This window comes from Cynocephalus volans, chromosome 11 (genome assembly GCF_027409185.1).
Source record: "Cynocephalus volans isolate mCynVol1 chromosome 11, mCynVol1.pri, whole genome shotgun sequence".
Lineage (NCBI taxonomy): Eukaryota > Metazoa > Chordata > Mammalia > Dermoptera > Cynocephalidae > Cynocephalus > Cynocephalus volans.
Genome location: NC_084470.1, coordinates 5,816,007 through 5,843,715, shown reverse-complemented (window position 1 = coordinate 5,843,715; position 27,709 = coordinate 5,816,007). Strand labels below are relative to the sequence as shown.

At 46.2% G+C, this 27,709-nt stretch overlaps 1 protein-coding gene across 1 annotated transcript in view; it reads left to right on the top strand.

Moving 5' to 3' along the window:
• Positions 1-27,709, top strand: part of HECW1 (HECT, C2 and WW domain containing E3 ubiquitin protein ligase 1) — a 241,863-nt gene that overhangs the window by 92,924 nt on the left and 121,230 nt on the right. Inside the window, exons 6-8 of the mRNA XM_063114547.1 lie at positions 14,847-14,989; positions 21,758-21,858; positions 23,462-24,613. Coding sequence (XP_062970617.1) covers positions 14,847-14,989; positions 21,758-21,858; positions 23,462-24,613 — 1,396 coding nt within the window. The remainder of the gene's footprint in view (positions 1-14,846; positions 14,990-21,757; positions 21,859-23,461; positions 24,614-27,709) is intronic.

The following is a 27,709-nucleotide window of genomic DNA, read 5'->3' as shown; positions in this document are numbered from 1 at the left end:
CAGGCTGTACTCCACTGAGCTTTCTCAGCTTTTGCAGTGCTGTTAGTTAGTAGCCTGTAAAATTTAATACAGAAATATGAACGAAGGCAAATATAAACAGCAATCTTTCCAAAGTTAAAAATATCAGGAAAAAAATCAATAGAGTTCTTGTCATACTGTAAGTTACTTTAAATTGCAGTTTTGTAACAATGGAGTCACTGTGGTTAGGCTATTGATTTCTTGTATAACAAAATTACCACTGTAGTAATACCATGATGAATGAGCTAACTTCTCACATTTGGGGGGATTTTTTATTTTAGAAACAGAATGGAAGCAGAGGACATATTATGCATCTTGTAAAAGCATATGGCAAATAATTTAGGCAATTAACTGCACTCATCCTTCACTAAGAGAACGTTACATTTAAGGGAGGCATTAATGGGCCTGGGTGTAACCTAGTGTGTTTAGGAAAGAGACGTGGAAGCAGAAGCAAAGCAGTGCAGGTCCGGTGATGGAAGGAGTGACTGAAAGGGGAAATTATGCAACCCAGGTCACAGGGAACAGTGGAATGGCAAACCCATGGTGACAGAGGGAGCAATGGACAGATACGTAGCTAGACAGACAGACAGATAGATGGGTAAATACAAGGGTACTTCAAAAAGTTTGTGGAAAGCTTGTATTAGCTCTTAATTCTGTTTTTCCACGAACTTTTTGAAGTACCCTTATTCAAACAGAGAGAGATAGATAGATAGACAATCTGCTTAACTGAGCAGCCTCGACTCAGTAGGTGATACCATAGTCAGTTTTAATCTTTTCCAATCACTGCATTTCAGCCATGCTTAAGGGTGTCTTCGTGATATCTTGGGCATATCCCATAACCTTCTGATCACTTTTAGTTATAAATAGTCCAATCAGGTCTAATTTTACATCCAGCTTAAATCTCTTTTCCCTTCTCCCTTCCCCCATTCACATCACAGACTGGGATTGTGGTTTGAGGGTCTTGGAGAAGAGAGGACACATTCCATTCTTTTGTTCCTTTCCCCCACTCCAGCACCTTTGGGAGGAATGGCATCCTGGGAGGAGCTGGAGATCCCCCTCACCTTTTCTCTGCAAGGATAATAGCCCCAGTGTTGGGACTGGAATGGGGAAACAGGGAGTCAGAGATTTTCTTACTTAACGGGCCACCTGATGGTGCAGAGAAAGGGAGGGCGTCTATCTCCAGCTGTTGATCGATCTCTTAGGTATGAAGCACTTAGTGACCCAAGCTTCCCTATGGGCACGCAAGTGCCACATATGATATCCCTTCAAATATTTACATCCCTTCTTATACCTGAAAACATACAAAATGCATACAATACAGCAAGATAAAAGATATTTAAATATAGATGAGAAACATAAAAAACCAAGGAAATGTTTTAGTAAAAAGTAAGACAAAATAGAGTTAGTACATAATGTAAATGTCGAAAGTCTTGCACTCCCTCTAGAAGAACATTAGAAACGACCGAGGAGGAAGGGTCTCCTGACCCAGGGAGTGTCATACAGATAGCAGATAGCACTTAGCTTGAAGACATATTTCGGTATTTTTCATACAGATATTATTTGTTTTTATTTTTAGCTAATTTTATTTAGGATTTTTGCAACTATCTATGTTAATAAAATGTCTTTAATTTTTTCTTTTTTGTAATACCTTTGTCCAGTTTGTATCAAAGATGTCTTATCCTCAGAAAATGATTTGGGTAGCTGTCCCTTTTTTAAAATCTTCTTGAACAGTTTATATAAGATACAGACTATCTTTTCCAAGAAGTTTTGGTAAAATTTACTTGAAGGTGATCTGGTGACATGGTGTTTCATTATCAATTCAATTCTTTAATCACTATTGATTTATTCAGGCTTTCTATTTCCTCTTGGATAATTTTAAAACTTTTATTTTCCAGAAAGGATTCATTATATATGTTTCCTATTTAGTTTCACGTTTTCACAATATACCCCAAATATACACAAAATGCAGAAGCTGTACTTCTAAATATATATATGCAATATAACGACCACAGTTTTTGATAACAATACTGTATCTCTTTTTATTAATCTGATACCTTGGTTTATGATTATAATTTATAAGTTATAATTCTGAAAAAAGGCCCTGAAAGTTTATGGATGGTAAACTCTCCAAGTTTTGAATATTTGAAAATGTCTTTATTTTACTTTACGTTTTTTTTTTTTTTTTTTTCCTGGTGGCCGGTGAGTACAGGGGTCAAGCCCTGGAACTTGATGTTATCAACACCGTGCTCTAATCAATGAACTCACGAGCCAGCCCTTTACTTCACTCTCAAATGAGAGTTTAGTGGGCATAAAACTATAGGTTGACAATTAATTTTTGCTCAGCACTTTGAAGTATGACTATACTCAAAATACCAGTTTCCCAAACTGTGATCTACAAACATCAGTCAAGCACATGATACTACATACTTATGCACACACGCACACACACGTGTGCATACACACAACCACATGCAAAGGGATGTGCCACAGTCAAACATAGGCACACTACATGCTATCTTGCAAATTCACATGCACCTTTGTATACTTAAAGCCTGTTAGTTAAATAACAGTAGGGAAAACTGTTCCACCTTGTTTAACCTAGCACTTCTCATCATAAGTATTTTTTCTTAGAATTGTCAACATCACTTAGAAACCAGTTTCTGAGATGCTACAGTACACTGAGCTAAATGCTGTCAGCAAATAACTCTGCATACGTGTTCAGAAGGTATCCTTGCTCTGCTGCTGCTTATCCTAACTTAGACTGCTGTGTTAGGTTTCTGTCACTACATAACAAACCACCACAAATTTAGCAAGTTAAAAGAATAGATTTTATTATCTCATAATTCTGTAGGGCAGAAATCTGGGCATAACCTGAGTTGTCTGTTCAGGATCTCAGAGGCTGAAATCAAGGTTTTGGCCAACCTGTGCTCTCACCTAGGGGCTGGTTAGTGGGGGGATTGTGTCCCAGATCTTCGGACCCTGGCTGGCTGTTGATGGGTACTGCTCTCAGCCACTAGGGGCTGTTCTCTGGTCCTCGCCACGTGGCCATCACAAAGCCAGTGATGGAGAATCTCCCTTGTAATGAATTCATCTCACACCTTGTCTCTCGAACTTCAGAAAGGGCCCAGTCTTCTTTTTAAAGGGCTTATCTGATAAGGTCAGGTTCACTCAGATTATCCCCTTTTTGATTAACTCAGTCTATTGCTTAGTGACATACTCACGCGGGGCAGGATCTTGAAGGCCATGTCAGAACTCTCTCCCCGTCATTTACTATCCTTCACGGCCAGCCTGTGTGGGTGGACACATGCCACACCCAAATGAAGAGCTTCCCTTCACTTGAGAGAAGTCCATCTCTGTAATATGACCCTTAGACTCTCTGCCAGAGGATAACTGGCGTGGCCTGAGCACTGAGTGCGCAGTCTAACACGTGCAGGGGGATGGATTTAGCTGGCCCGCAAACCTCGCATGGTACTTCCACTCATAGGATGTTAGCATCTGACACAGAGTAGAACTGCCCCAGGAAGTGGTCATCCCTTCTGCCCTCATTCATCAGCATGCTCGGGACACATGTAAAGTGCAGTTTCTGCATGCAGAGAGCTTTACCAAAACAGATACTCCATGTGCATCCTCATGATTCACAGGAAAACAAATAATGTGATGAGAACCGTAGAGGAGGATGTGAAGCGGAAGAAAAGACAGCTGTCTCTGCTGGTGGTTGCCAAAGTCACAAAAGGCTCCACGGGAGAAATTTTATTTGGATGGGTTTTTGAAGGAGAGTAGGAGTTTGGCAAGGCAGAGAAGTGGGAAACAGCAACTCGTAGGCAAGTGGTAAGCATGGGAAAGCATGTGGAAGAAAATAAGCTCTTTGGAGAACGACTGTGATAAATGAAGCCAGAAGGGCAGGCAGGAGCCAGACATGTCATTAGGAAATTTGGACTTCATTCTGCAAGTGACACAAGACTTCAGAGGAAGTTATTATGCAAGAGAATGAAATGATCAAATCTGTGTTCCCGAGACGTAGCTTTCCTGGCGACTGTAAGAGAGCAGCTGAAGGCAGGGAGAGCAGGTAGGAGGTTATCACAAGGGCAAGAACGGCCTCCGAAGTGTGGAAGAGAGTTTAGGCTGAGCCACTGATGTGGGTTCCAGGTTCGACCGGCATATGCACATGAGGAACACCACCAGTGACAATGACAATTTACCAACAAAGCACCTGCAGAAGATGAAATTAGAGCAAAAGCCCTTTTCTTCCTTCTCTTTTTGGGGTACTCTAGACACAGAAAGGTCAGTTAGATTGCTGATGATCGTGCAGCAGAGTTTAGCCTTCTTGGTTTCCAGTCTAGTAATCTAATTCCATGCCCTCTTTATGGGCGTTCAAGTGAATCATCTCCAGAAACAAAAGATTAGTGATAAATATATATGTATGGATATGGATGTGCATAGAGATACAGATAGAGATAGAATACATGTATGTATAATATATACCTTTATGGTTCATATATTTTATGTACGATATATAATTATATACATATTCCATATTTAAACACACACACAGAGACCTTGCTTCCCATTCTGCCAGCCACAACTCTGTGGCCTAACTTTGCCAAAGCAATACCTGTAAATAAAATCAATAATATTCTATTCTGTGGCTGAGGATTCTTAGAGCCTTACATGGAGACGGTGGAGGCCTATGAAATCCAATTTATTTGCACTCGTGCACAAGAAAAAACATAAACTTTCCTTATTTGACAAATTTGTAAGAATGTCCTTTGCTATTCTAAGAAGTTGGATTCCCTGCAGCTCCGGGGCTTGTGCCCCCGCAGGATTGTCTCTGGCATGTCCTTCCTAGATACACTCAAGCTGCACATTACATACGGGGCAGGTCTCCTCCTGGGCCCAGACTCCAGGGCGCCACTTCTTAATATAAAAACTCTCTTATGTTGCTGAGAGAGAAAAAAAATTGCTCCTGATTAATTTGCCACCCTGCTGATGGAGGCATGTCTCTGTCTGTCAGCCTTGGCTGTGCGCAGCACTATTCTGAGAGTCACTTTGAAACTCAGTGAACAGCGCCGCCTGCACCGAGAGTCACGGTGTGGGGTTCAAAGGAAGAGCAGCCGTGGTTCACGTGCTCCAGTGGTTTCTCCAGCCCTTCCTCCTCCTTGGAGAACTTTACGCAGGAAGCGCCAAGCCCAGTCCATCAGCCTGTGCTGGTGGCAGACAGTGGTGTTGGCTGCAGGTACCAGGCAGCCTCTTGGGAGCGGAGCTGGTGTTGTGTTTCCCCTTTATGTTTGGCTGCAAAAGGTAAAGCTAGATGCCACTCTCCCTGCAGATCCTGACCTATGATAACAGTAGCATAACGCACAGCAATCACACTGTTAATATAAAGTTAATATAACCACATGATCACACGGCAAAGATGCTTACTGCATGTCACGAGGCACTAGTCTCAGCTTATGATTAGAACTCCCGCCTCACTCCTGGTCAGCCTCCGCCTCTTCAAACTCAGCACCACTCAAACCAAGTAAACTGTCCCTACCGTTTTCCAGTTCTTAACCTTTCCTGACTTTCATAAATTTATGAGTGGGGTAAATGGATCATTATATTTCTGCTCTCTCAGACTGCAGTCATCTTTTCCCATACCCTTTCCCCAAATGCCTGAGCGAAGATACTTTCCAGATCATGTTGAGCGAGCCTCTGAGACTCCCCACAGCCACCTTCTTCTTGACTGTCATAGCTACACCGAGGCAGTGCTGGCTCCTGTTATGACCTTTCTACCTATGGCACCATCTTCCCTTTATGATATCAAAAATCAAGTCAGATCAAGTTAGGAAAAATATTAAAGTTTATCATCATAAAAAAAAGTACAGATCACAATCTGGGAGACTTCAAACCAAGTGGTCAGAGGCTCCCTTCCAGAAGTTACAGCACAGTTTATAAGGCATAAAGGAGGAAGCATTTGGCTTTTTTCCTGATTAATTGTTATACATTATCATTTTTTCAGGGCAGACAGAGCTGATTTGTCTATACCTGGTTGTTTTAATTTCACTGAATCATGCCGACAAGAACGCAAAGCTTCCATTTAGTGTTTATGATCAGAGACAACATTTGGGGGAAATCAGACTGACCTAAGTTTTGGTCACCTGGTTATGGGCAGTTGACTTTGAGGTGTATGGAAACGGTGGTCTCCATTTTTATTTTTCTTTAACGGTACCCAAGACAATTGTACCCGAGACAATTGTACCCAAGGAGACAATTCTCCCGGGTGATCAACGCCCGCATCTCACCGACCTCCATCTCCCTTCACCACTGGCTGTCCACTCCCGCACGCACGCCCCAAGCACTGCTGAGCAGTCGCAAGCTCTCCAGCTCTCTGTCCCCTCTTCTGTCCTTCCACGCCCACCCTCCCATTTCCATCACTCTGTGCTTTGACTGCTCTGGGACATTCAGCCACAGCTGCTCCTTTCATTCCTAGCTACCAGTCCTCTCATGTTCCCTAAAGCTCAAGAACCCAGTTTTGGGAGTTTGTGACTGTTTTAGTCCATTTTGTGTTGCTACAACAGAAATACCTGAGACTGGGTAACTTATAAAGGAAAGAGGTTTATTTGGTTTACGATTCTGGGACAGCTGCATCTGGCACAGGCCTCAGGCTGCTTCTACTTATGGCAGAAAGTGGCAGGCAGCTGGTGGGTACAAGCAGATCACATGGTGAGAGGGAACAAGAGAGAGAGAGAAGGTGCCAGGGTCCTTTAAACAATCAGGCCTCCTGGGAACTAATAGAGCGAGAACTCACTACCCTTCCTCCCCCAGGGAGAGCATTAATCCATTCATGAGGGATCCGCCCCCATGACTCAATCAGTTTCCAGCACTGCCACATTGGAGATCAAATTTCCACATGAGTTTTGGAGGGGACAACACATCCAAACTCCATCATTCCACCCCTGGCCCCTCAAAACTCATGTCACTCTCACATACAAAATACAATCATTCTATCCCAACAGTCCCAAAAGTCTTAGCTTGCTCCAGCACCAACTTACAAGTCCAAAGTCCAAAGTCTCATCTGAGACCAAAAGCAAAAGTTCTTCCCTCTGTGAACCTGAATAGTCAAAACCAAATTTATCTCCTGCCAAGATACAATGGTGAAACAGACATTGGGTACACATTCCCATTCCAAAAGGGAGGAATAGGCCAGAAGAAAGGAAAACAGGCCTCCAAAAAATCCAAAACCCAGCAGGGCACACATTATGTCTTAAAGCTTCAAAATAATGTTCTTTGACTACAAGTCCCGCATCCTGGGCACAATTGGGCATCCGTGCTCCCAAAGCATCAGGCAGCCTCATTCCCACAGCTCTGCAAGATGCAGCCCAGTGGGCAGCACTGGTGCCTGCAACTTTTCCAGGCCGGTGTTCCACTCTGGTAGCTCCATAAGTCTGGGGTCTCCATGGTGGTCCTGCTGCCTTGACTCTACTATACATTTCCCTGGTGGGTGCTCTCTGTGGGGGTTCTGGCCCCACTTTCTTGCTCGGCATTGCTCTAGTAGATGGTCTCTGTGGTGGCTCTGCCCCTGTGGCAGGTCTCTGCCTGGGTCCCCAGGCTTTTCCATACATCCTCTGGAATCTGGGTGGAGGCTGCCACACCTCCACTGCTCTCATGTCCTGCTGGCCTGCAGACTTAACACTAGGTGGACGCCACTGAGGTTTCAGACTATTCTCCAGGGCTGCTACATGAACCACACTTGAGGCCACTCCAGCCAGAGCAGCTGGGATGCAGGGATCAGGATCCCGAGGGCTGATAGAATGGTGGAATGGCTTTTTGAAGTCACAGTTACAGCGCCAGCTTGGTGCCACTACCCTTCAGGGCTGGGGCAAAGTTCTCCCGCAGGCTGTACATGCTCTAAATCAGAGCCCAATATATGGCACTGTCTCTCCCATAGCCAGGATTCACGAGTCCAGGAATCAAGGAGTGGAAACAGAAGTGGCACCACTAACCATTACCCCTAGGGACCCATTAGCAACATTTTTGCTTCCTGTCCCTGCAACTTTATGCTCTGCTGGTCTAGAGGTCTTGGTTCCAAAAGGAGGCATGCTTCCATCAGGAGACACACAAATGATCCCATTGAACTGGAGGTTAAGGCTGCCACCTGGCCACGTTGGGCTCCTCATGCCTCTGAATCAACAGGCTAAGAAAGGAGTGACTGTGTTGTCTGGGGTGATTGACCCAGACTACCAAGGGGAAGTTGGACACTACTCCACCATGGAGGTGAGGAAGATTATATATGGAATACAGGAGATCCCTTAGGACGTCTCTTAATACTGCCATGCCCTGTGATTAAGGTCAATGGAAAATTACAACAACCAAATCCAGGCAAGACTACACATGGCCCAGACTCTTCAGGGATAAAGGTTTGGGTCACTCCACCAGATAAAGAACCACGACCCGCTGAGGTGCTCGCTGAAGGCAAAGGGAATACAGAATGGGTAGTAGAAGAAGGAAGCTATAAATACCAGCTTCGACCACGTGACCAGTTACAGGAACAAGGATTGTAATTGTTCTCCCTGCTGTGTTAAGAATATGTCTCTATGTATGTATACTGTACACATATTAAGCAATTATCTTTGATTTTGTTCCTCTTGTTGTCTATCATGTACCATGAGAATTACTGACTTTATACCAGCATTTAAATGTTGTTAGCCTTACCTCATAGTATTTGCAATATTAAGTTATGGATATTGGGAGAAGGGTAAATATCATTTAAGGACTTTACCTTTTTCTTCTTGGAGAGGGATTAATGCGTTTCTGGTTGTACGCAGGATGACATATCATGTTAGGCGAAACTATTATGTTATTGTACCATTTGAAAATTAAGTGTGATTTAAGGAGATAGTATGGACACCAAGTTGACAAGGGGTGGACTTGTGAAGGTTAATTCTAGATGTCAACTTGGTTAGGTGAAGGAATGCTGAGAAACCTGGTAAAGCAATCTTTTCAGGTGTGTCCGTGAGGGTGTTTCCAGCAGAGATTAGCATGAGAGTCTGAGTGGCCTGGGTGGGAAAGACCTGCCCTCAGTGTGGGTGGGAACCATCCAATCCGCTGGGGGTCCGGAGAGAACAAAAGAAAGTGACCTCTTCCTCTCCCCCACACCAAGCTGTCACTGACAACCAGTGCACAGACCGGCCACCCCTGCCCCATACCTGCCAAGCCTCCTGCTTGTGTCTCACCTTACCCAACCTGCTCCTGCAGGCCCCTTCCACAATGCACCGCCACAGTTACTTCACTAAAATGCACATCTGAGTGTGTCATTTGCATGATTCATCCTTCAGTTTCTCCCAAATGCCTTGGGGATAAGTCTGAGCCCTGGCCAGGAGGCAGCTCACGACCTGGATCCTACAAATCTACATGACCCCCGATTATGACCTAGACATAATAAGCCCCCTGCAGTTCCCAAAGGGACCCATGCACCCTGTGATCTTCAGCCCTCTTCCTTGGCAACCCTCTGCCTGAATGTGCCCGCCACCACTTTTCAACCTGCCAGTGCTTGCTCGTCTGCTAAGACTCAGTCAATCATCACATCGTCTAGGAAGTCATACCTTCCTGTCCACTAGGCTCCTCCCCAGCACCACTGCCACCCTCCTGTCCCTACCTGTCCACAAGGCTGAATCTTTTGGCAGCCTAACTGTAGCATTTTCTGTTTTGTCATTGTCTGCCTGCAACATCAGACTGTGAGCTCCTAAGTGAGAGGCCTATAGTGTTATGGAAACGGACTGGGCCAAGAAGTGGTCGGCACTCAGAGGGTTGGAAAGTCAGGTATTTTATTATGCCGGTGGGCCCAGAGAAGCTAATGCCTAGAAATCTGGACCCCAAGCTCAGGTCCCACAAGGTTTTTATAAGCGGACTCTTCCAGGGTTTTTACTTTTTTTTTTTTTTTTTTTTTTCCTTTTCTCGGCATTCACTAGGCTAGCATATGTGGTCTGTGCAGAGAAGCAAGCTCGATTACAGAAGCCAAAAATACAAACAGTGATTAATAGCCAGACTATTGGAGCAAGCAAATATAGTTTCAAGGACAAGATATTACTTCAAGGACAAAACAGGCTTATGAGAAAATTATTTTGGCATTTTTCCCAACAATAGCCCCAGCACTCCAATCCATAAGGGTGGTGGCTATCACCAGCATGCAGTTCAGGGCCAGTGCTCAGCAAGTGTTTGTGAATGAATGTATGAACCCTTCCCTCCTTTATTTACCAGCACTCTCCTGATCTCTGCTTAAGCTGCCCACTATGCATCTGTTGCCAGCTTACATAACTGCCAGTGAAATACTTTCTTTAGTTAGATACCTTGTTTTTATTTCACTGAGTTCAATTTATGGAAGTTTTGTTTAGAGGAGATCTACCTGAAATCTTTTTTGAAGCAAGATGGAATATAATAGATAAGTAAATCATCTTAGTTCTATAAACGGCCTCTTGAGTAACAACACACAAAAATGAATAAATGCATACCCCATGCATCACAACATCAGTTCTAAAATCTCTCTGGAAAATTGAAGATGGTTAGCATACATCAGTGGTTCTCACATAGTGATTTTGTCCCCAGGGGACATTTGGCAACGTGTGTAGACAGTTTTGGTTGTCACATTGTCAGGCTTGGTCAAAGACTCTTCAAATCCGTTGTCAGGCTGGGTCACAGACCCTTCAAACCCATTGTGCAGACTGGGTCACAGACCCCTCATATGCAGGTCATGAGCTAGGTAGTTGGAAAAAGATTGTGGGAGCCATTGGCAAGGTTGACATGCTTTATTAGGACACAAGCTCAACCCCCAGCTGATCAGAGCCATTGTCTTTTATACTAGAGTCATATAGCCCAGGAACACCTGTGTGCACATGCACAGTTAACGTATTTACATCAGACATGCTGAGCCATGCTCAGCTGGATATGAGGTGAGGGAGCCTGACCAGTCTGTCTCCACTTCCCTCACACATATCTAGGGGGATGTTACTGGCATCTAATGTATAGAGATCCACTTCTATCCACTGACATTAATGAGAATGTCAATAAAAAGTAAACTGTTCAACAGGGGTTTGAAGAATACATTACAGATCACTGCATTAAACATTAGGCCACAGAGGAAGATTTAGATTTAGTCTGAAGAATATTTCCCTAACAGTGAACATATTTGATATTAAAAGGGATTGTTACTGAGAGAACTCTGATTCTTCACCCTGATTGCACAGTGAAGTCACCTGGGAAACTTTAGACACTCCCAGTGCCCAACTTCAAACTAAATTTGCTCTAATTTAATTAGTCCAGAATGGGACCCAGACAGGAGCACTGTTGTAAAAGCTCCCGATGACTGTAATGAGAACTGAAGTCAACAACCAGTGGCCCAAAGCAAGTCAGAATCCCAAGAACCTGAGCTTGAACAAAAGAAAGTTTACTTTTAACTAGAGGGTGCTTGACACTGCAGGACTTGTGCCCATCCTGCTCGCAGTGGCACCACACTGGGCCTCTTCCTGCCGCTGCTGCCCAACTGCAAAAGGCCGACAGTTGGTTCATAAAGTGGAGCCAATAACAAGAATTCAGAACCCAATGCTCTGATGGAGAGGTGACCCGGGGACCTTTGCTCTCTAACCCCAGGTGCCAAGAGTTCTTTGTTTAAGACAGTTTCATGGCTTAGGAGGAGATAAGGAGCCTTTTATGCACTGGTTGGCCTGAGCCTGGGATGCTCCTAAGCAGGAAGGGAAGGATGAAGATAGAAAATGACCAGACTCAGAGCCCCAAGGACGTCCAGGGTTAGCTCTTTCATTTCCACACTGGCTTCTTTTATGGTGAACTAGGAGGTAAGGAGTAAAATTCCCAAAACAGCAGAAAACTTGGGGTGACAATACATCCTTTTTTCTTTTTAATCTTTTGCAGATATAATTCACAAATTTCTCTTTTGACAAATAAGCAGGCCACTTCCCTGGATACAAAGACTTTGTATTTCAAATGGGCCTGTGGATTACCACAAAGAGCTGTATAATATTATTAGCCATTAAGAGTCACCTGAAATCCCTTAGCAAATCGGAAAAAAGTCCCAAAATTGGAAAGTCAAAGGGAGACAGCAGAGGGTGAGGCAAGTGGAGTCTGTACAGAAGAGGAGAGGAAAAACACACTTATCAACATGGCAGGGGCCTTCTCCCCCATTCTACAGCTGAAGATGCTGAGATCCAGGGAGGTGGTGAAAGACAGAGTAAGAGCTCAGATGTGCAGAGCTAAGAATAAAAGCCAAGTTACCTCACTCCAAGGTTCTTCAGAGGCTTGAAAGCCAGGTCAGCAGAGGCACCAGGCAAAGTCTGTCACCTGGCCCAGGCTCGCGGGTGCACGTAGCTTGTCCTGAACAGACGGACTGTCCCGTTGTCAGGACTGCTCACTGTTCCTAACAACGCCGGGCCTAGCTGTGCGCACATGCGGACTCTAGTGACCATGCGTGGAGTCAAGGGCCCAGCAGTCAGAGGGTGATGACTGGGATGGATGTGAAGAGACGCTAGGCAGAAAGCAGCCAGGAGGGAGGAAAGACCCAGGAGCTGCCCGTGATTTCAGAGCACATTGTGATGAGCTGACTGCAGTGTCTCATGCAGGCTACTGTACATAGAAATAGTCTCATTTTAATAAACGCGATTACGGTTTTTTATTATCAAAATACTAAGTGTTCATTGCAGAAAGAGTGGGAAACACACAAAGAGGAAATGGAGGAAAACATAGTCTTACCTGGTAAAACAACTGCTATGGAAATTTCTTGTAATTCTTTCTGGCCTTTTCTATTCCTACAATTCACATTACTGTGATTATGTATCATATATGATATTCTGTTCTGCTTTTGTCACTTAACATTGTAAAATAAGCATTTTCTATCTCATTAGCATTTAATGTGATATAATTATATTGCAATTGTATATATTCGTATATAAATTATAATAGACATTATTATAATTTAGAAAGTTATAAATTATTTATCATATGTGTAACCTACCTAACCTACTCTTGGGCATTTAGTTTAGAAGATCTATTATAATACGCTCCAAAATGAAATAACTGGACCAAAGATAGAGAAGCTTTTAAGACCTGAGACAGTTCGGAGGGGGTGGATTCTCACTTAGGCAGGACTTCTTAGAGTAGTACCTATTCCTAGGTTTGATCCTTAAACCTGGCATACCCAGAATTCAGTATTGTCAGTACCAGAAATGACTGATTCCTAGGAATTCTATAGGAATTAATGAAAACTAAATTATAATGAAAATTAGAAGTACCACATGGAGAGAGTGGAAGTCTTTAGTGCTGTGAGCCAAACATTTCTGCTCCCTACCTCCCAGATGCCCTGAAGGATTCATACTTCCTACTCCTGTGGTCGGCTGGGGCACATGTGCAGGTCTGATGAGGAGTCATTTGGAAGGGAACACTTATTGGCAGGAGGAAAACCCTCTGGAGCTCTCTTGTCTTCATCACTGTGAGGGCAATGTTTGAGAGGGTGACTGCTCTGTCAGCCTACAATGAGAACGTATGAAAGAAATCCAACTTTACTATCTGAAGTCACGAGGACTTAGAAGATGTTTGTTGCTGCAGCATGCCCTAGCTCATCCTGACTGCTAGAGGAGATGGTAACATTCACATGCCCAACATATTTAATCTCTGTACATAGAAATCCACTAAAGCTAAAAGATTGCTGTTAGGAATCAGAACAAAAGAAAATTTTTATATGTTTCAGCTGTTTTACAACCTTGACTAAGGATACTGTAACAATCAATGTCTGGACTTCCTCCTCCCAGATAGTCCAGGCTGGGCAACACCAATGTTTACCTTCCTGAGCCTTCTTTTCTACACTTTTATTATGGACAAGCCAATTTCTGATGGTCTTAGTCTTCCTTTAATTGCTATTGCTTTTATTTTAAAAGTCATGCCACATGCTATTTAATAAATGAACAGTTCAGAATTAAATGAAATAAAATGTAAAAGACCCATTTTCTCCCCTCCCCTATCAGCCTAGTCCCTGGAGTTCACAGTTTGGAGTCTGCCCCTCCAGGCATTTTGTCTGCAGTTCAAAGTACAAACGAATTCTACTCTTCGTATTTTTCTGTCCTTTGCTTTTTCACTTAGTTTGTGAGGTACCTTTACAAGTTGGTGCATATCGATTTATCCAATTCTTTTTAATGATGGCAGAGTTCTCTGTTCAATGATTTACCAGTTCATTTAACCATCTTCCCATAGTTTTTTTTTTTCTTTTCCTAGTCGCTTGCTATTGTTAATACAAACTTATAAAATACATCTTTTGCATACTTGTGCAAATTAATCCAGAAGTAAAACTCCTAGACGTAGAACTCTTGGTTGCAGTTTAAATGCCAGTAAATATTGCCAATTCCCCTCCCAAAGTTTTATAAGGTCAATTTACCTTCCACCAATAAATTGTGTGTTCCTGTCTCTTCCCACTCTCAAAAACATATGGTATTATCAAACATTTAAAAAATATCTCCCATTCTAATCAGGCGAGTTTGTTCTCACTGTTTCTTTAAGTATAAGGCTTAGTCAAGTGTGGTGAGGCCGGGTGGCGTTCTTTCTCTCTAAGGTGTGCTGATTTTGTTGTTTGAATCTCAGAGGATATCCCTATATTTAAGCCCTGAGAAAAGCATCTCGTCCTCCCCCTCATTTACTAAATGGACAGGGCTCACAGCACTTCCAGGACCTTGATACAGTATCCACTGTGCATTGCAGATGGCACTTTTGCAAAGATGTCATCGGGGCAGATGGGCTGGGAACTGGACAAACTTGGGCCCCTAAGTTCATTGATGTGCCACTCTCTTTTGTTGCAGCAATTCAGTTTTGTGTCCCTGCCCACTGACGTCCTGGAAATCGAGGTGAAGGACAAGTTTGCCAAGAGCCGCCCCATCATCAAGCGCTTCCTGGGAAAGCTGTCGATGCCGGTGCAGAGACTCCTGGAGAGACACGCCATAGGGTAAACCCGTGACCGAGATCTCGTGCCCAGGGGAAGCCTGTAAGCGGCAATAATATAGCCTCATAGAGAGTCCACCTCAAATGCTGTTATCACATTTCCTTGACTTCTCCCACTAATTACATTGCCAGACCCACAATATGCAATTTAACAAATCTTTCCCTTTCCCCTCGTTTTTGTATCACTGGTTATTTATGCAAGAGAGTAAAAAATCCCAAGACTGCATTAAAAGAAGGCTTCAACGTGGCATTTTTCTGTACAGGTAGAGATTAAGGTTTGTTTTATTATGAAGAATATTATTTCATTCGTATGTCTATCTTGTAGGTAGGGTTTAATCATACACGACATTTCTATACCAAGATGAAATGCTGGGTTACTAGGGCAGAGTCTAAAAAGATGCTATTATTTACAGAAGATGCTAGATAACATGGATGAAATTTTGAAAGCATAAATTCTCATGAAATGACAGCAATTATGTTGCTTACAGAATTCAGTGGCATATGAGAATATGTTTCTGTGATTTGTATCTTTTACATTCACGTCCACTTATGGTTCTCACTAACGTGAACGATCACCAGATAAAATCCCTATGTACAAAACGTATTTCCTTAGGTAATAGCAATGATATTTGGAAACACTAGGTATAGCTCTCTGGCCATAAATAAATGCATCCATGTAATATACAATCTTTAGAATGATATCAAAGGAATGAGAAAACTTAGGCAGAATTTCCAAGTGTCTAAATTTAAAGTTCTTTGGACTTTGAGAAGGACTTGGGAGTCACTGATGATTATCACAGGGACATCTGAGGGGACCTCACCCCTGTGGCCGCTGTGTGTAGCAGACACGTGGCTGGCGCTCAGGCCCGGGGAGCGCACGCGGCCTTGCTGCAGCCACGGGCTGGAAAGGGCGCTCGCACCTTCCCTTCCACGGCTGCTAGGACTGTTCCAGCACGAGTAGAGACCCTGCCACGGCTGCGGGCACACAGTAGGAACTCAGAAGAGAACGGCATTCCTTGCGATCTCTGTTATTTTAGTTAGGCCTCATAATGCTTCTGGGACTTAGGCATTATCACCCTTCCTCCCATGCGGAAAGGAGCAGGGGAAAGGGCCGATCATGACCTGAGCACGAGGCCTGTGGGTGGCAGAGATGCAGCCAGAGGTCAGTGCTCACCCTGCTCTCTCCAAAGCCCCCGGGCCCGCCGCCTCCGACAGGCTCCTCGTGGGGCGGGCGTGCTGGGCCCGGCCGTGTGGCTGGCTCGTCACTGGCCACACTTTGTCTTTCTCTGCTGCTCTGCGCCCCGTCTGCTGTCGCAGCTGTGGACACTGAGCCAGGGGTGGGCAGGAGGCCAGAAAGAGGGGCTGGGTCGGGTCCTTCGTCCCCAGCACCAGGCAGAGCGCTGCCAGCCTAGGTTAGGCGCTCAGGCAGCAGCTCCGCCGCGCACTGTCCCCCCGCTCGGCGGCCGCAGGGACTGCGGCGTCCCCGGAGCTGAGCGCCGGCCGAGCAGACGCGCTGCGCGCTCGAGCTCGGGCCACGGCCGCCCTCCAGGCCGGCTGCTGAAGGAGGCACGTGGCCAGGCGGTGACCCAGGGAGCGGAGGTGAAAGAGGTCTCCCCGGCCGGCCGGAGCAGGTTCGCTGTGACTTTCCTACTGTCCGGCCGCCGCTGCCGCCAGGGGTAAAGGGCAGCTCAGAGCGCGCCTGAGCCCAAGCCCGGGGAGCGGCTCCTCCTGCAAGGCCTGCGGCTGCCCGCGCCCCAGAGCTGCTTCTGCAGCACCGCCACTGCCGGGGTGTCCTAGCGGAGGCAGGAGCAGGGTCGGGGTGAGGGTCACTCAGCCCCAGCCACGAAGGCCGCCCTGGTCCTCAGCACGTGCATTCGTGGAAGCCACGTGTCCCTCGCTTTGGAGACCCTCCGCCCCAGCTTCCCTCCGCAGGCGCGCGCTCCTGTCCAGCGCTCCGGGCTCTGGCTCGTCACACCCCAGCCCTCAGCGGGCTCTCTGCCTGTGACCCCCACCACCTCAGCTCCACCTTGGAAGTGTCAGCGGCTGTGGAGCTCTTGTGTAGTGGCCCTACCTTACGCCCCCAGCTGGATGGAAGCTACCTAACTCAGGGGCTTGTGTTACTGGTTTTGTATGAACTGCAGCACTTCTTACGGGGCAGGGGCTCAGAAAATATTTAAGTGGATGAAGAGCAAAGGAAAGAAAAGCCTGAAAAGCAAGTGCAAAGCATAATACATTTCATTTGTATGTCACTGGCTGAATGTCTTTAGGCTTCCCCTGATTTCAATTAAGTTTCGTGTTCGAGATGTATTCTTATGGTCACAGTAGATCTACGTACACCCAGGGCTAGGGTCTGAAGCTACAGACCCCCTCGAGCCCATTCACAAACCCTTCACACAGGTCTACGAGCTAGGGAACTGGACAAAGCAGTCCTTGGAGCCTTGGCTGAAGAAGGAATAGTCTTTATTCAGCACACACAACACTATGAGCTAAGCAGTCCACAGAGAAACTCAGAAACTCAACTGTTACCCGCAAAGTCCAAAGTAAAACTGAGCCAGAGTAGCTGCCAGCAGAGTAAACATGCTCTGTGGTTAGGCAGGAGCTCTCTGCCTCCAGCCTGCTTCACAAACTGCAGAACACACAAAAGCATTAACTAGAAAGATACAGGGGTGCACATGCACACTAATCCAACCGCTCACAACTTGTTTACAAGAAATGTCCAGGGATCCTGACTAAATTATTCTATTTTCCCCACAATCCACCGCTTCAGGGTCCCTCGCCGTACAGTCTACGTGTTAAGAATCTTCCACAATGTTCCCTTAGTGAGGATAAATGACCTGTTTATACAACCTATTGTCTGTTCAATATGGCTTAAGGCTTATCCTGTAGTTCTGTCCTTTAGCCACACATGTCCGGTTAGTAGTCATCATTGGTGTGATTTTCCATGGGAATCTTGTAGTCATACTGATGTAAAGTTCAGTGCATATTCAGTAGATGATCACACCAACGTATGTATGTACCCAGTTGACTCTGGTGCAGTGCCTGCAGCCAGAACACTATGGGTGAAAAGACAGAAGGGTAATTGGTACCAATAGGGGAAGTTCTCACCCCTCTGGTAAGATACATGCCAAGTTGCCATCCTGAGAAAGGATGGCCACAAGAATAGGCACCTCACCCAGTCTGGGGACCCACAAGGCCATACAAACAGAAAACCAGTAGCTCTCTTTGGCAGTGGTCCCACAAGATCCACCTGCCACAGTGTCAGGAGCAGTCTCACACAAGTTATCTGCCCATCAGGGGCACATCTGCTCATCAGGAGCACTTTTTCTCGGGTTAATGCGGCACCTGGCGAGCCATTGACCACCCGGCCTTACAGCCAGCATGCTGCATTCTCCAATGTGGCCACCCAGCTACATCAGCTGCTGGAGCTCTCTCCAGCCATCTTACCTTAGCCAGTGCATCAGCTTCATCATTGCCAAGTCAACATGAGGATTCCAGTCCTCGCCTGCCCCCAAAAGACGAGTACCTTGGCCTGCTCCGTAATCAAAATGGAACAGTTCATCCACCTCCTCGGGAGCAACCAAAAAGACCTTTAAAGCCAATGAATGTAACTTGCTACCTGTTTCTGGACATTTAGTGAAATGCTGTTCAGGGCACAATTGCTGCTCCAAGGCAAACAGAACTGTATTTGGCTGCCAGTCAATTTTGTTTTCATCAACCCCTGCTGCAAGCAAGTCAAGCCACATCTGCTTATGGCTGGTCTTGCTTGGTCCCTTTGGGATAAAATCCCGAGTACTTCTTGGGGGTTTGCTCTTAGCCACCTTTCGGACCCCTTTTGCTTGTCTGCTGTCCTCTACTTTACCCAAGCTGGCTATCATGGCCGTTACCTCATGTATAGGATGACCAATGTATGGGGCCAGTATGGCCATCAGTGACCTAAAGAACGTTGAAAGGGCATTCTGAAGCACTGTGTCTCTCATGCTGCCTGTAAAATCTTCATCATCTGGGCCACAAGTGTTCACATCAAACATGGACTGCTGCGTCCCCAGCTCTGGAATTATTTGAACTAACTCAGCATACATTTGCCATTTACTAACAATCTTGGGCAGTTCTCCAGCATTTGCCCACAGGGTTCGGGCAGCTGCATTCACCCATTCCATTAAGGAGTGATTCCCTGGCCCTTGTGCATACCTGCGGCTATTGTGCAGCTGCTGCCTCAGGGACAGGTGCAGGGTGATGGAGGCTAATTTTTCCATCTCCTCACCAGAGCATATCACACTATCTACCCCTAGGTCCCATAAATGCAACAGCCAAACAGCCAGGGGCTCCCCCTGTTTCTGCCAAAACTGTCTCCCCAAGTCAACTAACTCAACCTGGGTATATGGGACATATGTGGTAAATTGGGTCACCTGTGGATTGCCCACTGGTTGTCCACCCAGTCCCATAGGCTGCTCACACTTCATTTTCTGATGCACGACAGGTCGTGCCTGGGGACACACAGTCTCCCCCAACTCACCACTGGGTTCATTGTCTTCCCTGATATGAGAAGCTGGAGTGGCCAGTGGCTGCATGTCATCCTCCAGGACATTCATCCGTGCTTCCAACAACTCTGCTTTCTACTTTGAATCTTCTAGTAGCTGCACGTCATCTGCCAACGACTCTGCTTTCCGCTTCAAATCTTGATCAGTTTGCAGCAGAGTGAGCAAAAGCCAGGCTCCGGTCAGCAGAAAAGTGGCCACTGGTTACCGCACACTCCAAAACAGCCACATTTCCTCCACCTCCCAAGGGGTTTTCTGGTCTATGCCGACTTGCAGTGCAGTGAGCAGCAAGCAGATCCCAGTCAACAGGAAAGTGGCCATGGGGCACAACATGTTCAAAAGTAGCCACATTTCCTCCTCTTTCCAAGGGCTTCTTGGCTCCTGTACCTGCTCAGAATCCTGTCGCAGACTATACCAATTGTGGTGTAATTCTGCCAACTCCGCCAATTGTAGAGCTAGGGTTAGGGTCTGAAGTTCACAGACCCCTCAAGCCCGTTCACAAACCCTTCACACGCAGGTCTACAAGCTAAGTAACTGGACAAAGCAGTCCTTGGAGCCTTGGCTGAAGAAGGAATAGTCTTTATTCAGCACACACAACACTATGAGCTAAGCAGTCCACAGAGAAACTCAGAAACTCAACTGCTACCAGCAAAGTCCAAAGTAAAACTGAACCAGAGTAGCTGCCAGCAGAGTAAACAAGCTCTATTGTTAGGCGGGAGCTCTCTGCCTCCAGCCTGCTTCACAAACTGCAGAACACACAAAAACATTAACTAGAAAGATACACGGGTGCACCATGCACACTAACTCCACCTACACACAATTTGTTTATAGGAAGCTTCCAGGGAGCCTGACTAAATTATTTTATTTTCCCCACAACCTACTTCACAATATTGACCAAGGCCCTTTCTAAGTAGACAAAATATTGTGAATCATCTTATTTTTCCTCCATGTAATGCTTTATTTAATGGATTTCTGAGGAGCTTCAAACACTGAGCCAAGACTTATCAAAGAAAAATATTGCCAGTGGATCATGGAGATATATGTTGTTTGTTTCACATGCCAGTTCTTTGTAGAAAGAAACATTAACACTCACACCACTACCCAATGATTTATCTTTTTATTTAAATGTCACAGATGGAATGAATACAGAATCATCTGAGTAACAATTGGTTTGGGAATATGTCTTTGTTATTATTGGGTACACTGGGTTTGTTAATTCCTGAATACCCCAAGGTAGTACTTTCCTATCCGGGGTAGGGGGCAATTTACTCTGCTGAAGCTATATTATTGATGGAAATATAATAGCAAAGCTTCAGGGTGATTCCCCTTGGATAGTTATTTTTTAGTAATGAAAAAATTGCTTTTAGTGGATAGAGGGGATGATGCAGGAGTGCAGGGTGGAGATTGGGGGTCTGTGTGTGTGGGAGCCCTGCAGCTGGAATACTTGGAAGCCACAGGCCAGTGACCCAAGCCCCCGAGTCTTGTGTTCCCAATCATGCAGGAGGTGCCATTCCATAGCACTCCACCGTCTCTGCAGTGACAAGTGAGACATCCTGTCTTAGACATTCTATGTGTACCTGTGGACACTGCCCACTGTTATGGGCATATTTGGAAAATGGAAGAATGCACGTGGAAGGGAAGAAAAGGACATTCATGTCTCCATTTGTTCTCTTTCTCTCTCTCTGCTTTAAAACACAGTCTGGCAAACTTTTTCTGTAAAGGGCCAGGTGTTAAATATTTTAGATTTTGCAGGCCTCATAGTCTCTGTCCAAACAGCTTAACTTTGCCATTGTAGCATGAAGGTAGCACAGACAATACACAAGCTAATAAACGTGGCTGTGCACCAATAAGCCACGTTTATTATTTATGGACTCTGAAATTTGAATGTCATATAATTTTCACATGCCATAAAATATTACTCTTCTTTTGCTTTTTTTCCCTGCAAGCTATGCAAAAATAGGTGGTGGGCCTGATTTTGCCCATGGGCTGTAATTTGCTGACTCCTGTTCTAGAATATTCGATAAGGATTTCCTTCAGTTTTGCATTGCCATTGAGCACATGTACTTTCCCATTTTTATCTTAGGGTTGTCCCATATAGACCTGAGCCAATCATCACCTCTTATTATCGGGGCTTCCCTGGGCTTGCCCGCCTCACCCGTTGGCACAGAAAGCACACTGTATGGTCTTTAAGAGGAGAGATATTGACCTGATCTGTGATGGTGCTTGTTTCCTTCTAGGGATAGGGTGGTCAGCTACACACTTGGCCGCAGGCTCCCAACAGATCATGTGAGTGGACAGCTGCAATTCCGATTTGAGATCACTTCCTCCATCCACCCAGGTATTTTCAGCATGAACTTCATGTTTCGTCCTAGGCTAGTGTCATAGTGTGGTTTTTTTCTCTAAAATACAATAAACATGGTTCTTAGCAGACATGTCCTAGGTTTTGTGGTTCTTTATCTTACACATCTGAGGCCCAGAAGCCAGTGATGTATTCTGGGAGCCAGGTCACCACCCCCATGAGTGAGAGAGAGGTTTCTCTTCACTCTGGGGCCCAAAGGTAGAGGGTTAGACAGTGCATGAGGGTTGACAGTGAGGTTGCCGTGGATATGCAGCTATGTCTTATTTGTTATTCGACTCCAGCACCCACATAGGAGATGCTCAATAGGTGTTTAACCATCACACAAACGAGTGAGCGAGTAAATGAATGAATGAGTGTGAAACATCTCTTTCTACCTGGTACCTGGATACAGACTAGCCAGTTTTGTTGGGGAACTATGATTGTTCAATGGCTTTTTACAACATCACCGAGAATATTAAAAAATATATAAATTAGACAGAAAACTTCAGAATCATCCAGTGTTCAATTTTTCATGCCAAAACTGTATTTCCAAATAAGAATGATATAATTCCACCATAGCTTTTCTCCCACAGCCCTGTACCGAGTGTAGATCATGCTGAGAACTGTTATGTCTTCCTAGGCCACGTTTATGAGTTTCTGTCCATGTTAATGAATCTTTTTAGAACTTAGAGTCTGGAGTTTATAGCTACCCACTCATTAAACTGTAGTTGAATTTTTCTATGCCCAATATACAATTCTGGCCGTAAGAAAACACATGTCTATTTTATCTTTTCAAATTCAGCCATTTTCTGTGTTTTGAGAATAAAACTGACTGTTCCTTCAGTGTAGCTTTATGGCTCACCAGAGGGATTTTTCTTTTTCTTTTTTCTTTTTGACTAGAGACTAGTAAAATGCACTAGGCATGTTAATGTGGAAGGTCACACCTGGCGAGGATCCAGTAGAGCAGCTAGGGGAAGGCAGAGACAAACAGTGGTTGCTGTCCCTTCAGTGGCTGCTTGGTGTGGAGACCATGCTCATTTTTCTTTTGCAATGAGGTCCGAATGTTGGACACCTTCCAGTCTGACCTACTGAAGGCTGTGGTTGCCCCCATCCATCACCCAGCCCTTTCCTTCTCTCTAGTTGCCTGAGAACCTAGCTAACCCACTCTGCCACCCAGCAGGACCAAGCCACAGGAAACATACTGAACAAGTAGTTAACTTTGCCAGGGATCGTCAAGGAACTGTCACCACCACCCGATCTCTGGAAGTCATTCCATGGAGCAAACGTTATTGAGCACCTACTATGTGCCCAGAACTGGGGTAATACTAGGCTTTGGGCATTTTGGCCAAAAAAAAAAAAAAAAAAAGAGTTCCTTTGAAACAGAATTCCGAAACATATCCAGGGCTGCAGACTGTCGTTAACATAGCAAGCCCTCATTCCTACAGAATGCCTCAGCAGCGCTCTGGCCAGTGGGAAACCCTCGCCAATCCCTGCACCCAATATCCTAACGCAGAAATCCCTTAGCCCAGCCCACGTGCCTGGCAGCGCAGAGGACACCCCAGTGCTCTTTCCTGGAGGGAATGACACACTTTTCTCCTTGCAGCCGACGATGAGGAGCTCTCCCAGAGTACCGAGCCGGCGTCGGCGGAAGCTCAGGCCGTCCGGATGAGCAGCCTGGGGGGAGCCAGCGGCGAGGAGCCCCCGGACGCCGCCCCGGAGCTGCAGCGGGACGAGCCTGCGCGGCCCGTGGAGGAGGCGGCGGGCACGCCGGCGGCGGCAGGCGACCACCCGGGCTCCGTGGCCCCCGAAGGGGCTGAGGAGCTCCCGGCCGCGGGGCAAGAGAGCCCCCCGCCCGGCCCGAGCGCGGAAGAGCCGGCCAAGGGGCTGGACCCCGGCGACGAGGCGCCCCCGCCGCCGCCTCCGGACGACAGGGCGGCCGCCGCCAGCGGCGAGGAGGAGCGCGCGCCGGGGGTCCCGGAGGACGCCGAGCGGGGGGCCGCGTCGCCCCTGCCGCTGCGGGCGTCGGGGAAGCGGAAGAGCCGGCCGTGCTCCCTGCCCGTGTCCGAGCTGGAGACGGTGATCGCGGCGGCCTGCGGCGCCCCCGAGACCCCGCGGACGCACTACCTGCGCGTGCACACGCTGCTGCACAGCCTGCCCGCCGCCCGCGCTGCCCGGGGCGCCCCCGAGCCGGAGGACGCAGCGGAGGCCGCCCGCGACGACCCCTCGGAGAAGGCCGCCGCCCCGCCCGCCCTGCCCGCCCTGCCCGGGGAGCGCGCGGAGCCCGCGGGGACCGGTCCCGGCCCGGCCCCGGACGGCGACGCGCCGCCCAGCACCGGGAGCGAGAGCGACTCCAGCCCGCGGCAGGGCGGCGACCACAGCTGCGACGGCTGCGACGCGTCCTGCTGCAGCCCCTCGTGCTACAGCTCCTCGTGCTACAGCTCCTCGTGCTACAGCACGTCCTGCTACAGCCCCTCGTGCTACCACGGCCCCCGGCTGGCCGGACACGCGCGCTTCCCCTCCGTGGACAGCGCCAAGGTCTCCGAGGGCACGGCCTTCTCCTCGCAAGACGACGACGACGAAGAGAACAGCGCGTTCGAGTCGGTGCCTGACTCGGTGCAGAGCCCCGAGCTGGACCTGGAGTCCGTCAACGGCGCTGGGCCGTGGCAGGAGGAGCCCGCCGGCCTCTGCGGGAGCCTGGCGGGAGCCGCCGACGGCCCGGAGTCCCCAGCAGCGGGTCCAAGCAATCGGAGAGAAGGTTAGACCTCAAACCTGGTCAGAGTGAGATAGGACCAGCAGGGGGACACAGTTGTCACCAACATGGTTTGCAAAGGACAGGGGAAGTCAGTCTCAAACGGGGTTGCATGTATGCCTGTCTTGTACATAGATGTGTGCTTGTGCATATATATGTGTATGTAACATAGATGACTGTGAGTAGGTGACACCGCACTGTCTCAGATGCACGCCGGGAACGGCAACGAGTTGGATGTGAGCGTGCACTTGTGCGCGTGCTTGTCAGCCTAACCACCAGAACTGTCTAGTGTGCGTGTTGTCCTCCTAGTCTTGACGGCATCTAGAGCCCCAAAACTAGTGTCAGATGATACAAGCAGGAAATGATCTATCATAAACATTAGGCGGATGATGTGCAAATACCTGCTGACTTCCAAAATATACTGAACACTAGCAATAAATGTTAACGTCAGCTCAAGAGCACAGCTTTTACCTCTGTTTTAGGCTTAACCAGTCTGTGTGCATATGGATATGTGTAGCCGACATATATTTGTCATTATTTTCTGTCTGCTCGATTCTTGTTATTATTGTTAGTTTTGTTTTGTCGTTGTTGTTTTTGGCTGTTTTGGCTAATGGAAGGGAAAAAATAATGTGACTGCATGAATCATTTTGTTTCAAATATGATTCTAATCCAAAAGATGCCACCGTTAGTTTTAAAATGTATTCCGTGTTTTAACCAAAGACATTCCTTCTTAGTCATGCCTGTGGAATCATATATTAAAACAATTTGCATTTCCTTATCCAGGATTGGCAACGATCTTCCAGTGACGGTGGCATAAGGGAAAAAACTGAAAAGCTGTACAACAATATGAAATAATTCGGTTGTTTTAAAAGAAAAAAATATGTACTCTGCTGTGTTGCTATTCTGCTGTTTAAATTAGCCTCCAAACAGAAGGCGGTGGTATTCTCTCTAGATTGTAAGCTCACCAAGGGCCAGACTTGTGTCTTCTCTATGTTCAAATTCTCAGCACCTAAACAAGTGCCTGTGCCTACAAATTTGTTTGAACAGGAACTAAAGTGAGCATAAAAAATGTAATTTTAAGTATGCATCAATGCCCAGTTCTGTATTTCAGAGAAAGGAGGAGCGAGGGAAGGTGGCACATGTGAGAAGAAGCTCAGGAAATTGGTAGAGAGAAAGAAACAGGGAGACAGGCAAAATCATGGAGACAGGCACGGGAGACAGGCACCCATGTGGACTGAGAATGGGCTGGAAAATTCCTTTCTGTAACAAGAACGATTTGAGCACCAAATGCTATGTGCTGAGCACGGGATGGTGGATTGGCATCAGATAACGCATGGAAGTTACTCGATAATTACAGCACAACTAAAAATAATACAATATGAAGAGATTTGGAGATTCCCACATATAAGGGCACACACAGGAGCTGGCAGGGATGCTTCAGGCCAGAGGTCGACACACTTTTTCTGTAAAGGGCCAGATAGTAAATATTTTAGGTTTTGTGGTTCATGAGGCAAAACCAAATAGCTGTTCTCACCAAAAGTTACTATTATTATTATTGCATTTAAAAGTATAATAATTGTTCCTAGCTCAGAGCCATACAACCCGTTTTTAGCCTATATGATATTTTGCCCCCCCTGTTGGAAGATAATCCACACATGGTTAATTGAAAATTGGCTCAGTATAAGTTTATATAAAAGCATGTTTTGCAAGAAAAGATACTGTCCATGCCCTTGAAGGGGTAGCAATACAGCAGAAAAGTGTTTCAGGGCCATAGTGGAAATCTCTGCAAAGCAGTTTCTAAAGAAATTTCTAAATTCCTGAATTCTGCAGACTGTAAATGCAGAAAAGATTAAGAAGCACCTACGTGCTTCACTGTGGCAGTTACAAGGGGAAATATGAAGATTCCTGGGAGGGACTGTTGGTCCAGTGAAGGCCCGTCTTCCCCCACCTCCCTAGAAAGTCCCTGAGCTAATGGTGTCTGCACTGTGGGTCCATCCCTCACTCACCACCAGGCTTCCTGAGAGCAAATGCCCCAAGCAAGCAAGGCTTCAACATGTGCATGCAGGGGTGCCCTCTGCTTCCATAAGAGTCGCTAGTGCCCCCTTACTATGACTTCAAAGGTTGTGAATCCTTTCACTGTAGGAACTGCATTATTTTAGCTAGGTAGAGTTATTGTACACATGACCACATACAAGATGAGCGTGCAGCAATTTGTGGAGGAATACCATTTTAGAACATAGTTCAGTTCATCATAAGTCTAAACAGACAACAACACAAGCTAGCACTCTTTATCTACTTTTTCTTTCTTTTCCCTCAACAAAGGCCTCCTTTTTTTAAAGCTTAATTTAAAATAGTTTTTAAAAACCTTGTGCAGATGAATGAAAAAGCAATATAATGTTGTGGTTATGAGCTCAGGCCCTGGAGGCAGTCCTCCTTTTTTCATATTCAGTCCCACCACTTCCTTACCAAGTTACCTAACTACTCTGTGCCTCAGTTTCCTCAGGTGCGAAATGGACATAAGTGTAGAATCTACCTCAAGGGGTTATTGGAGGAATTAAATGAGATGATACTATAAATCACTCTGCTTCTCACCAAGTGAGAATTCTTCCAGGCAGATAAGCAATGAGGCTAACTTTTAAAGTTGTGTTATATAAAGCATCCAAAACAATCCTTTGAATTTACATTCTCTGCACTGTGTTCAGGGAAAATGTTCACATTATTTGGTGTAAATCACTTTGCTTAGAATAGTATTCTAGGCAGACTTTCTCTATAATCTGGTCATGTTATTTACAAACAGAACAGAATTTTAAAGGATTCCACTTACTCTTAGCTGAGGAATAGGTTTCCTTGTCTGATGTTCTAGCAGGTCTGAGCACTTGCTCTGTTTGAGCAAGAACTGCGTGGGGCCACAGCCCCGCGCGGAGCAGAACTGCTTGCTGCTTCAGTGTGCTCCATCCTTCACGTGGCAGAGACGAGTCAGTCACATCATTGCATTTGCTTGGGGCTCACAGCAGGGGGGATCGGTTCCTTTAACCCCAAGCAGTGGACAGTTTTGTATTTCCACTATCTTGGAGGAGTAATTAACCTGATTGGCTGAGTTAA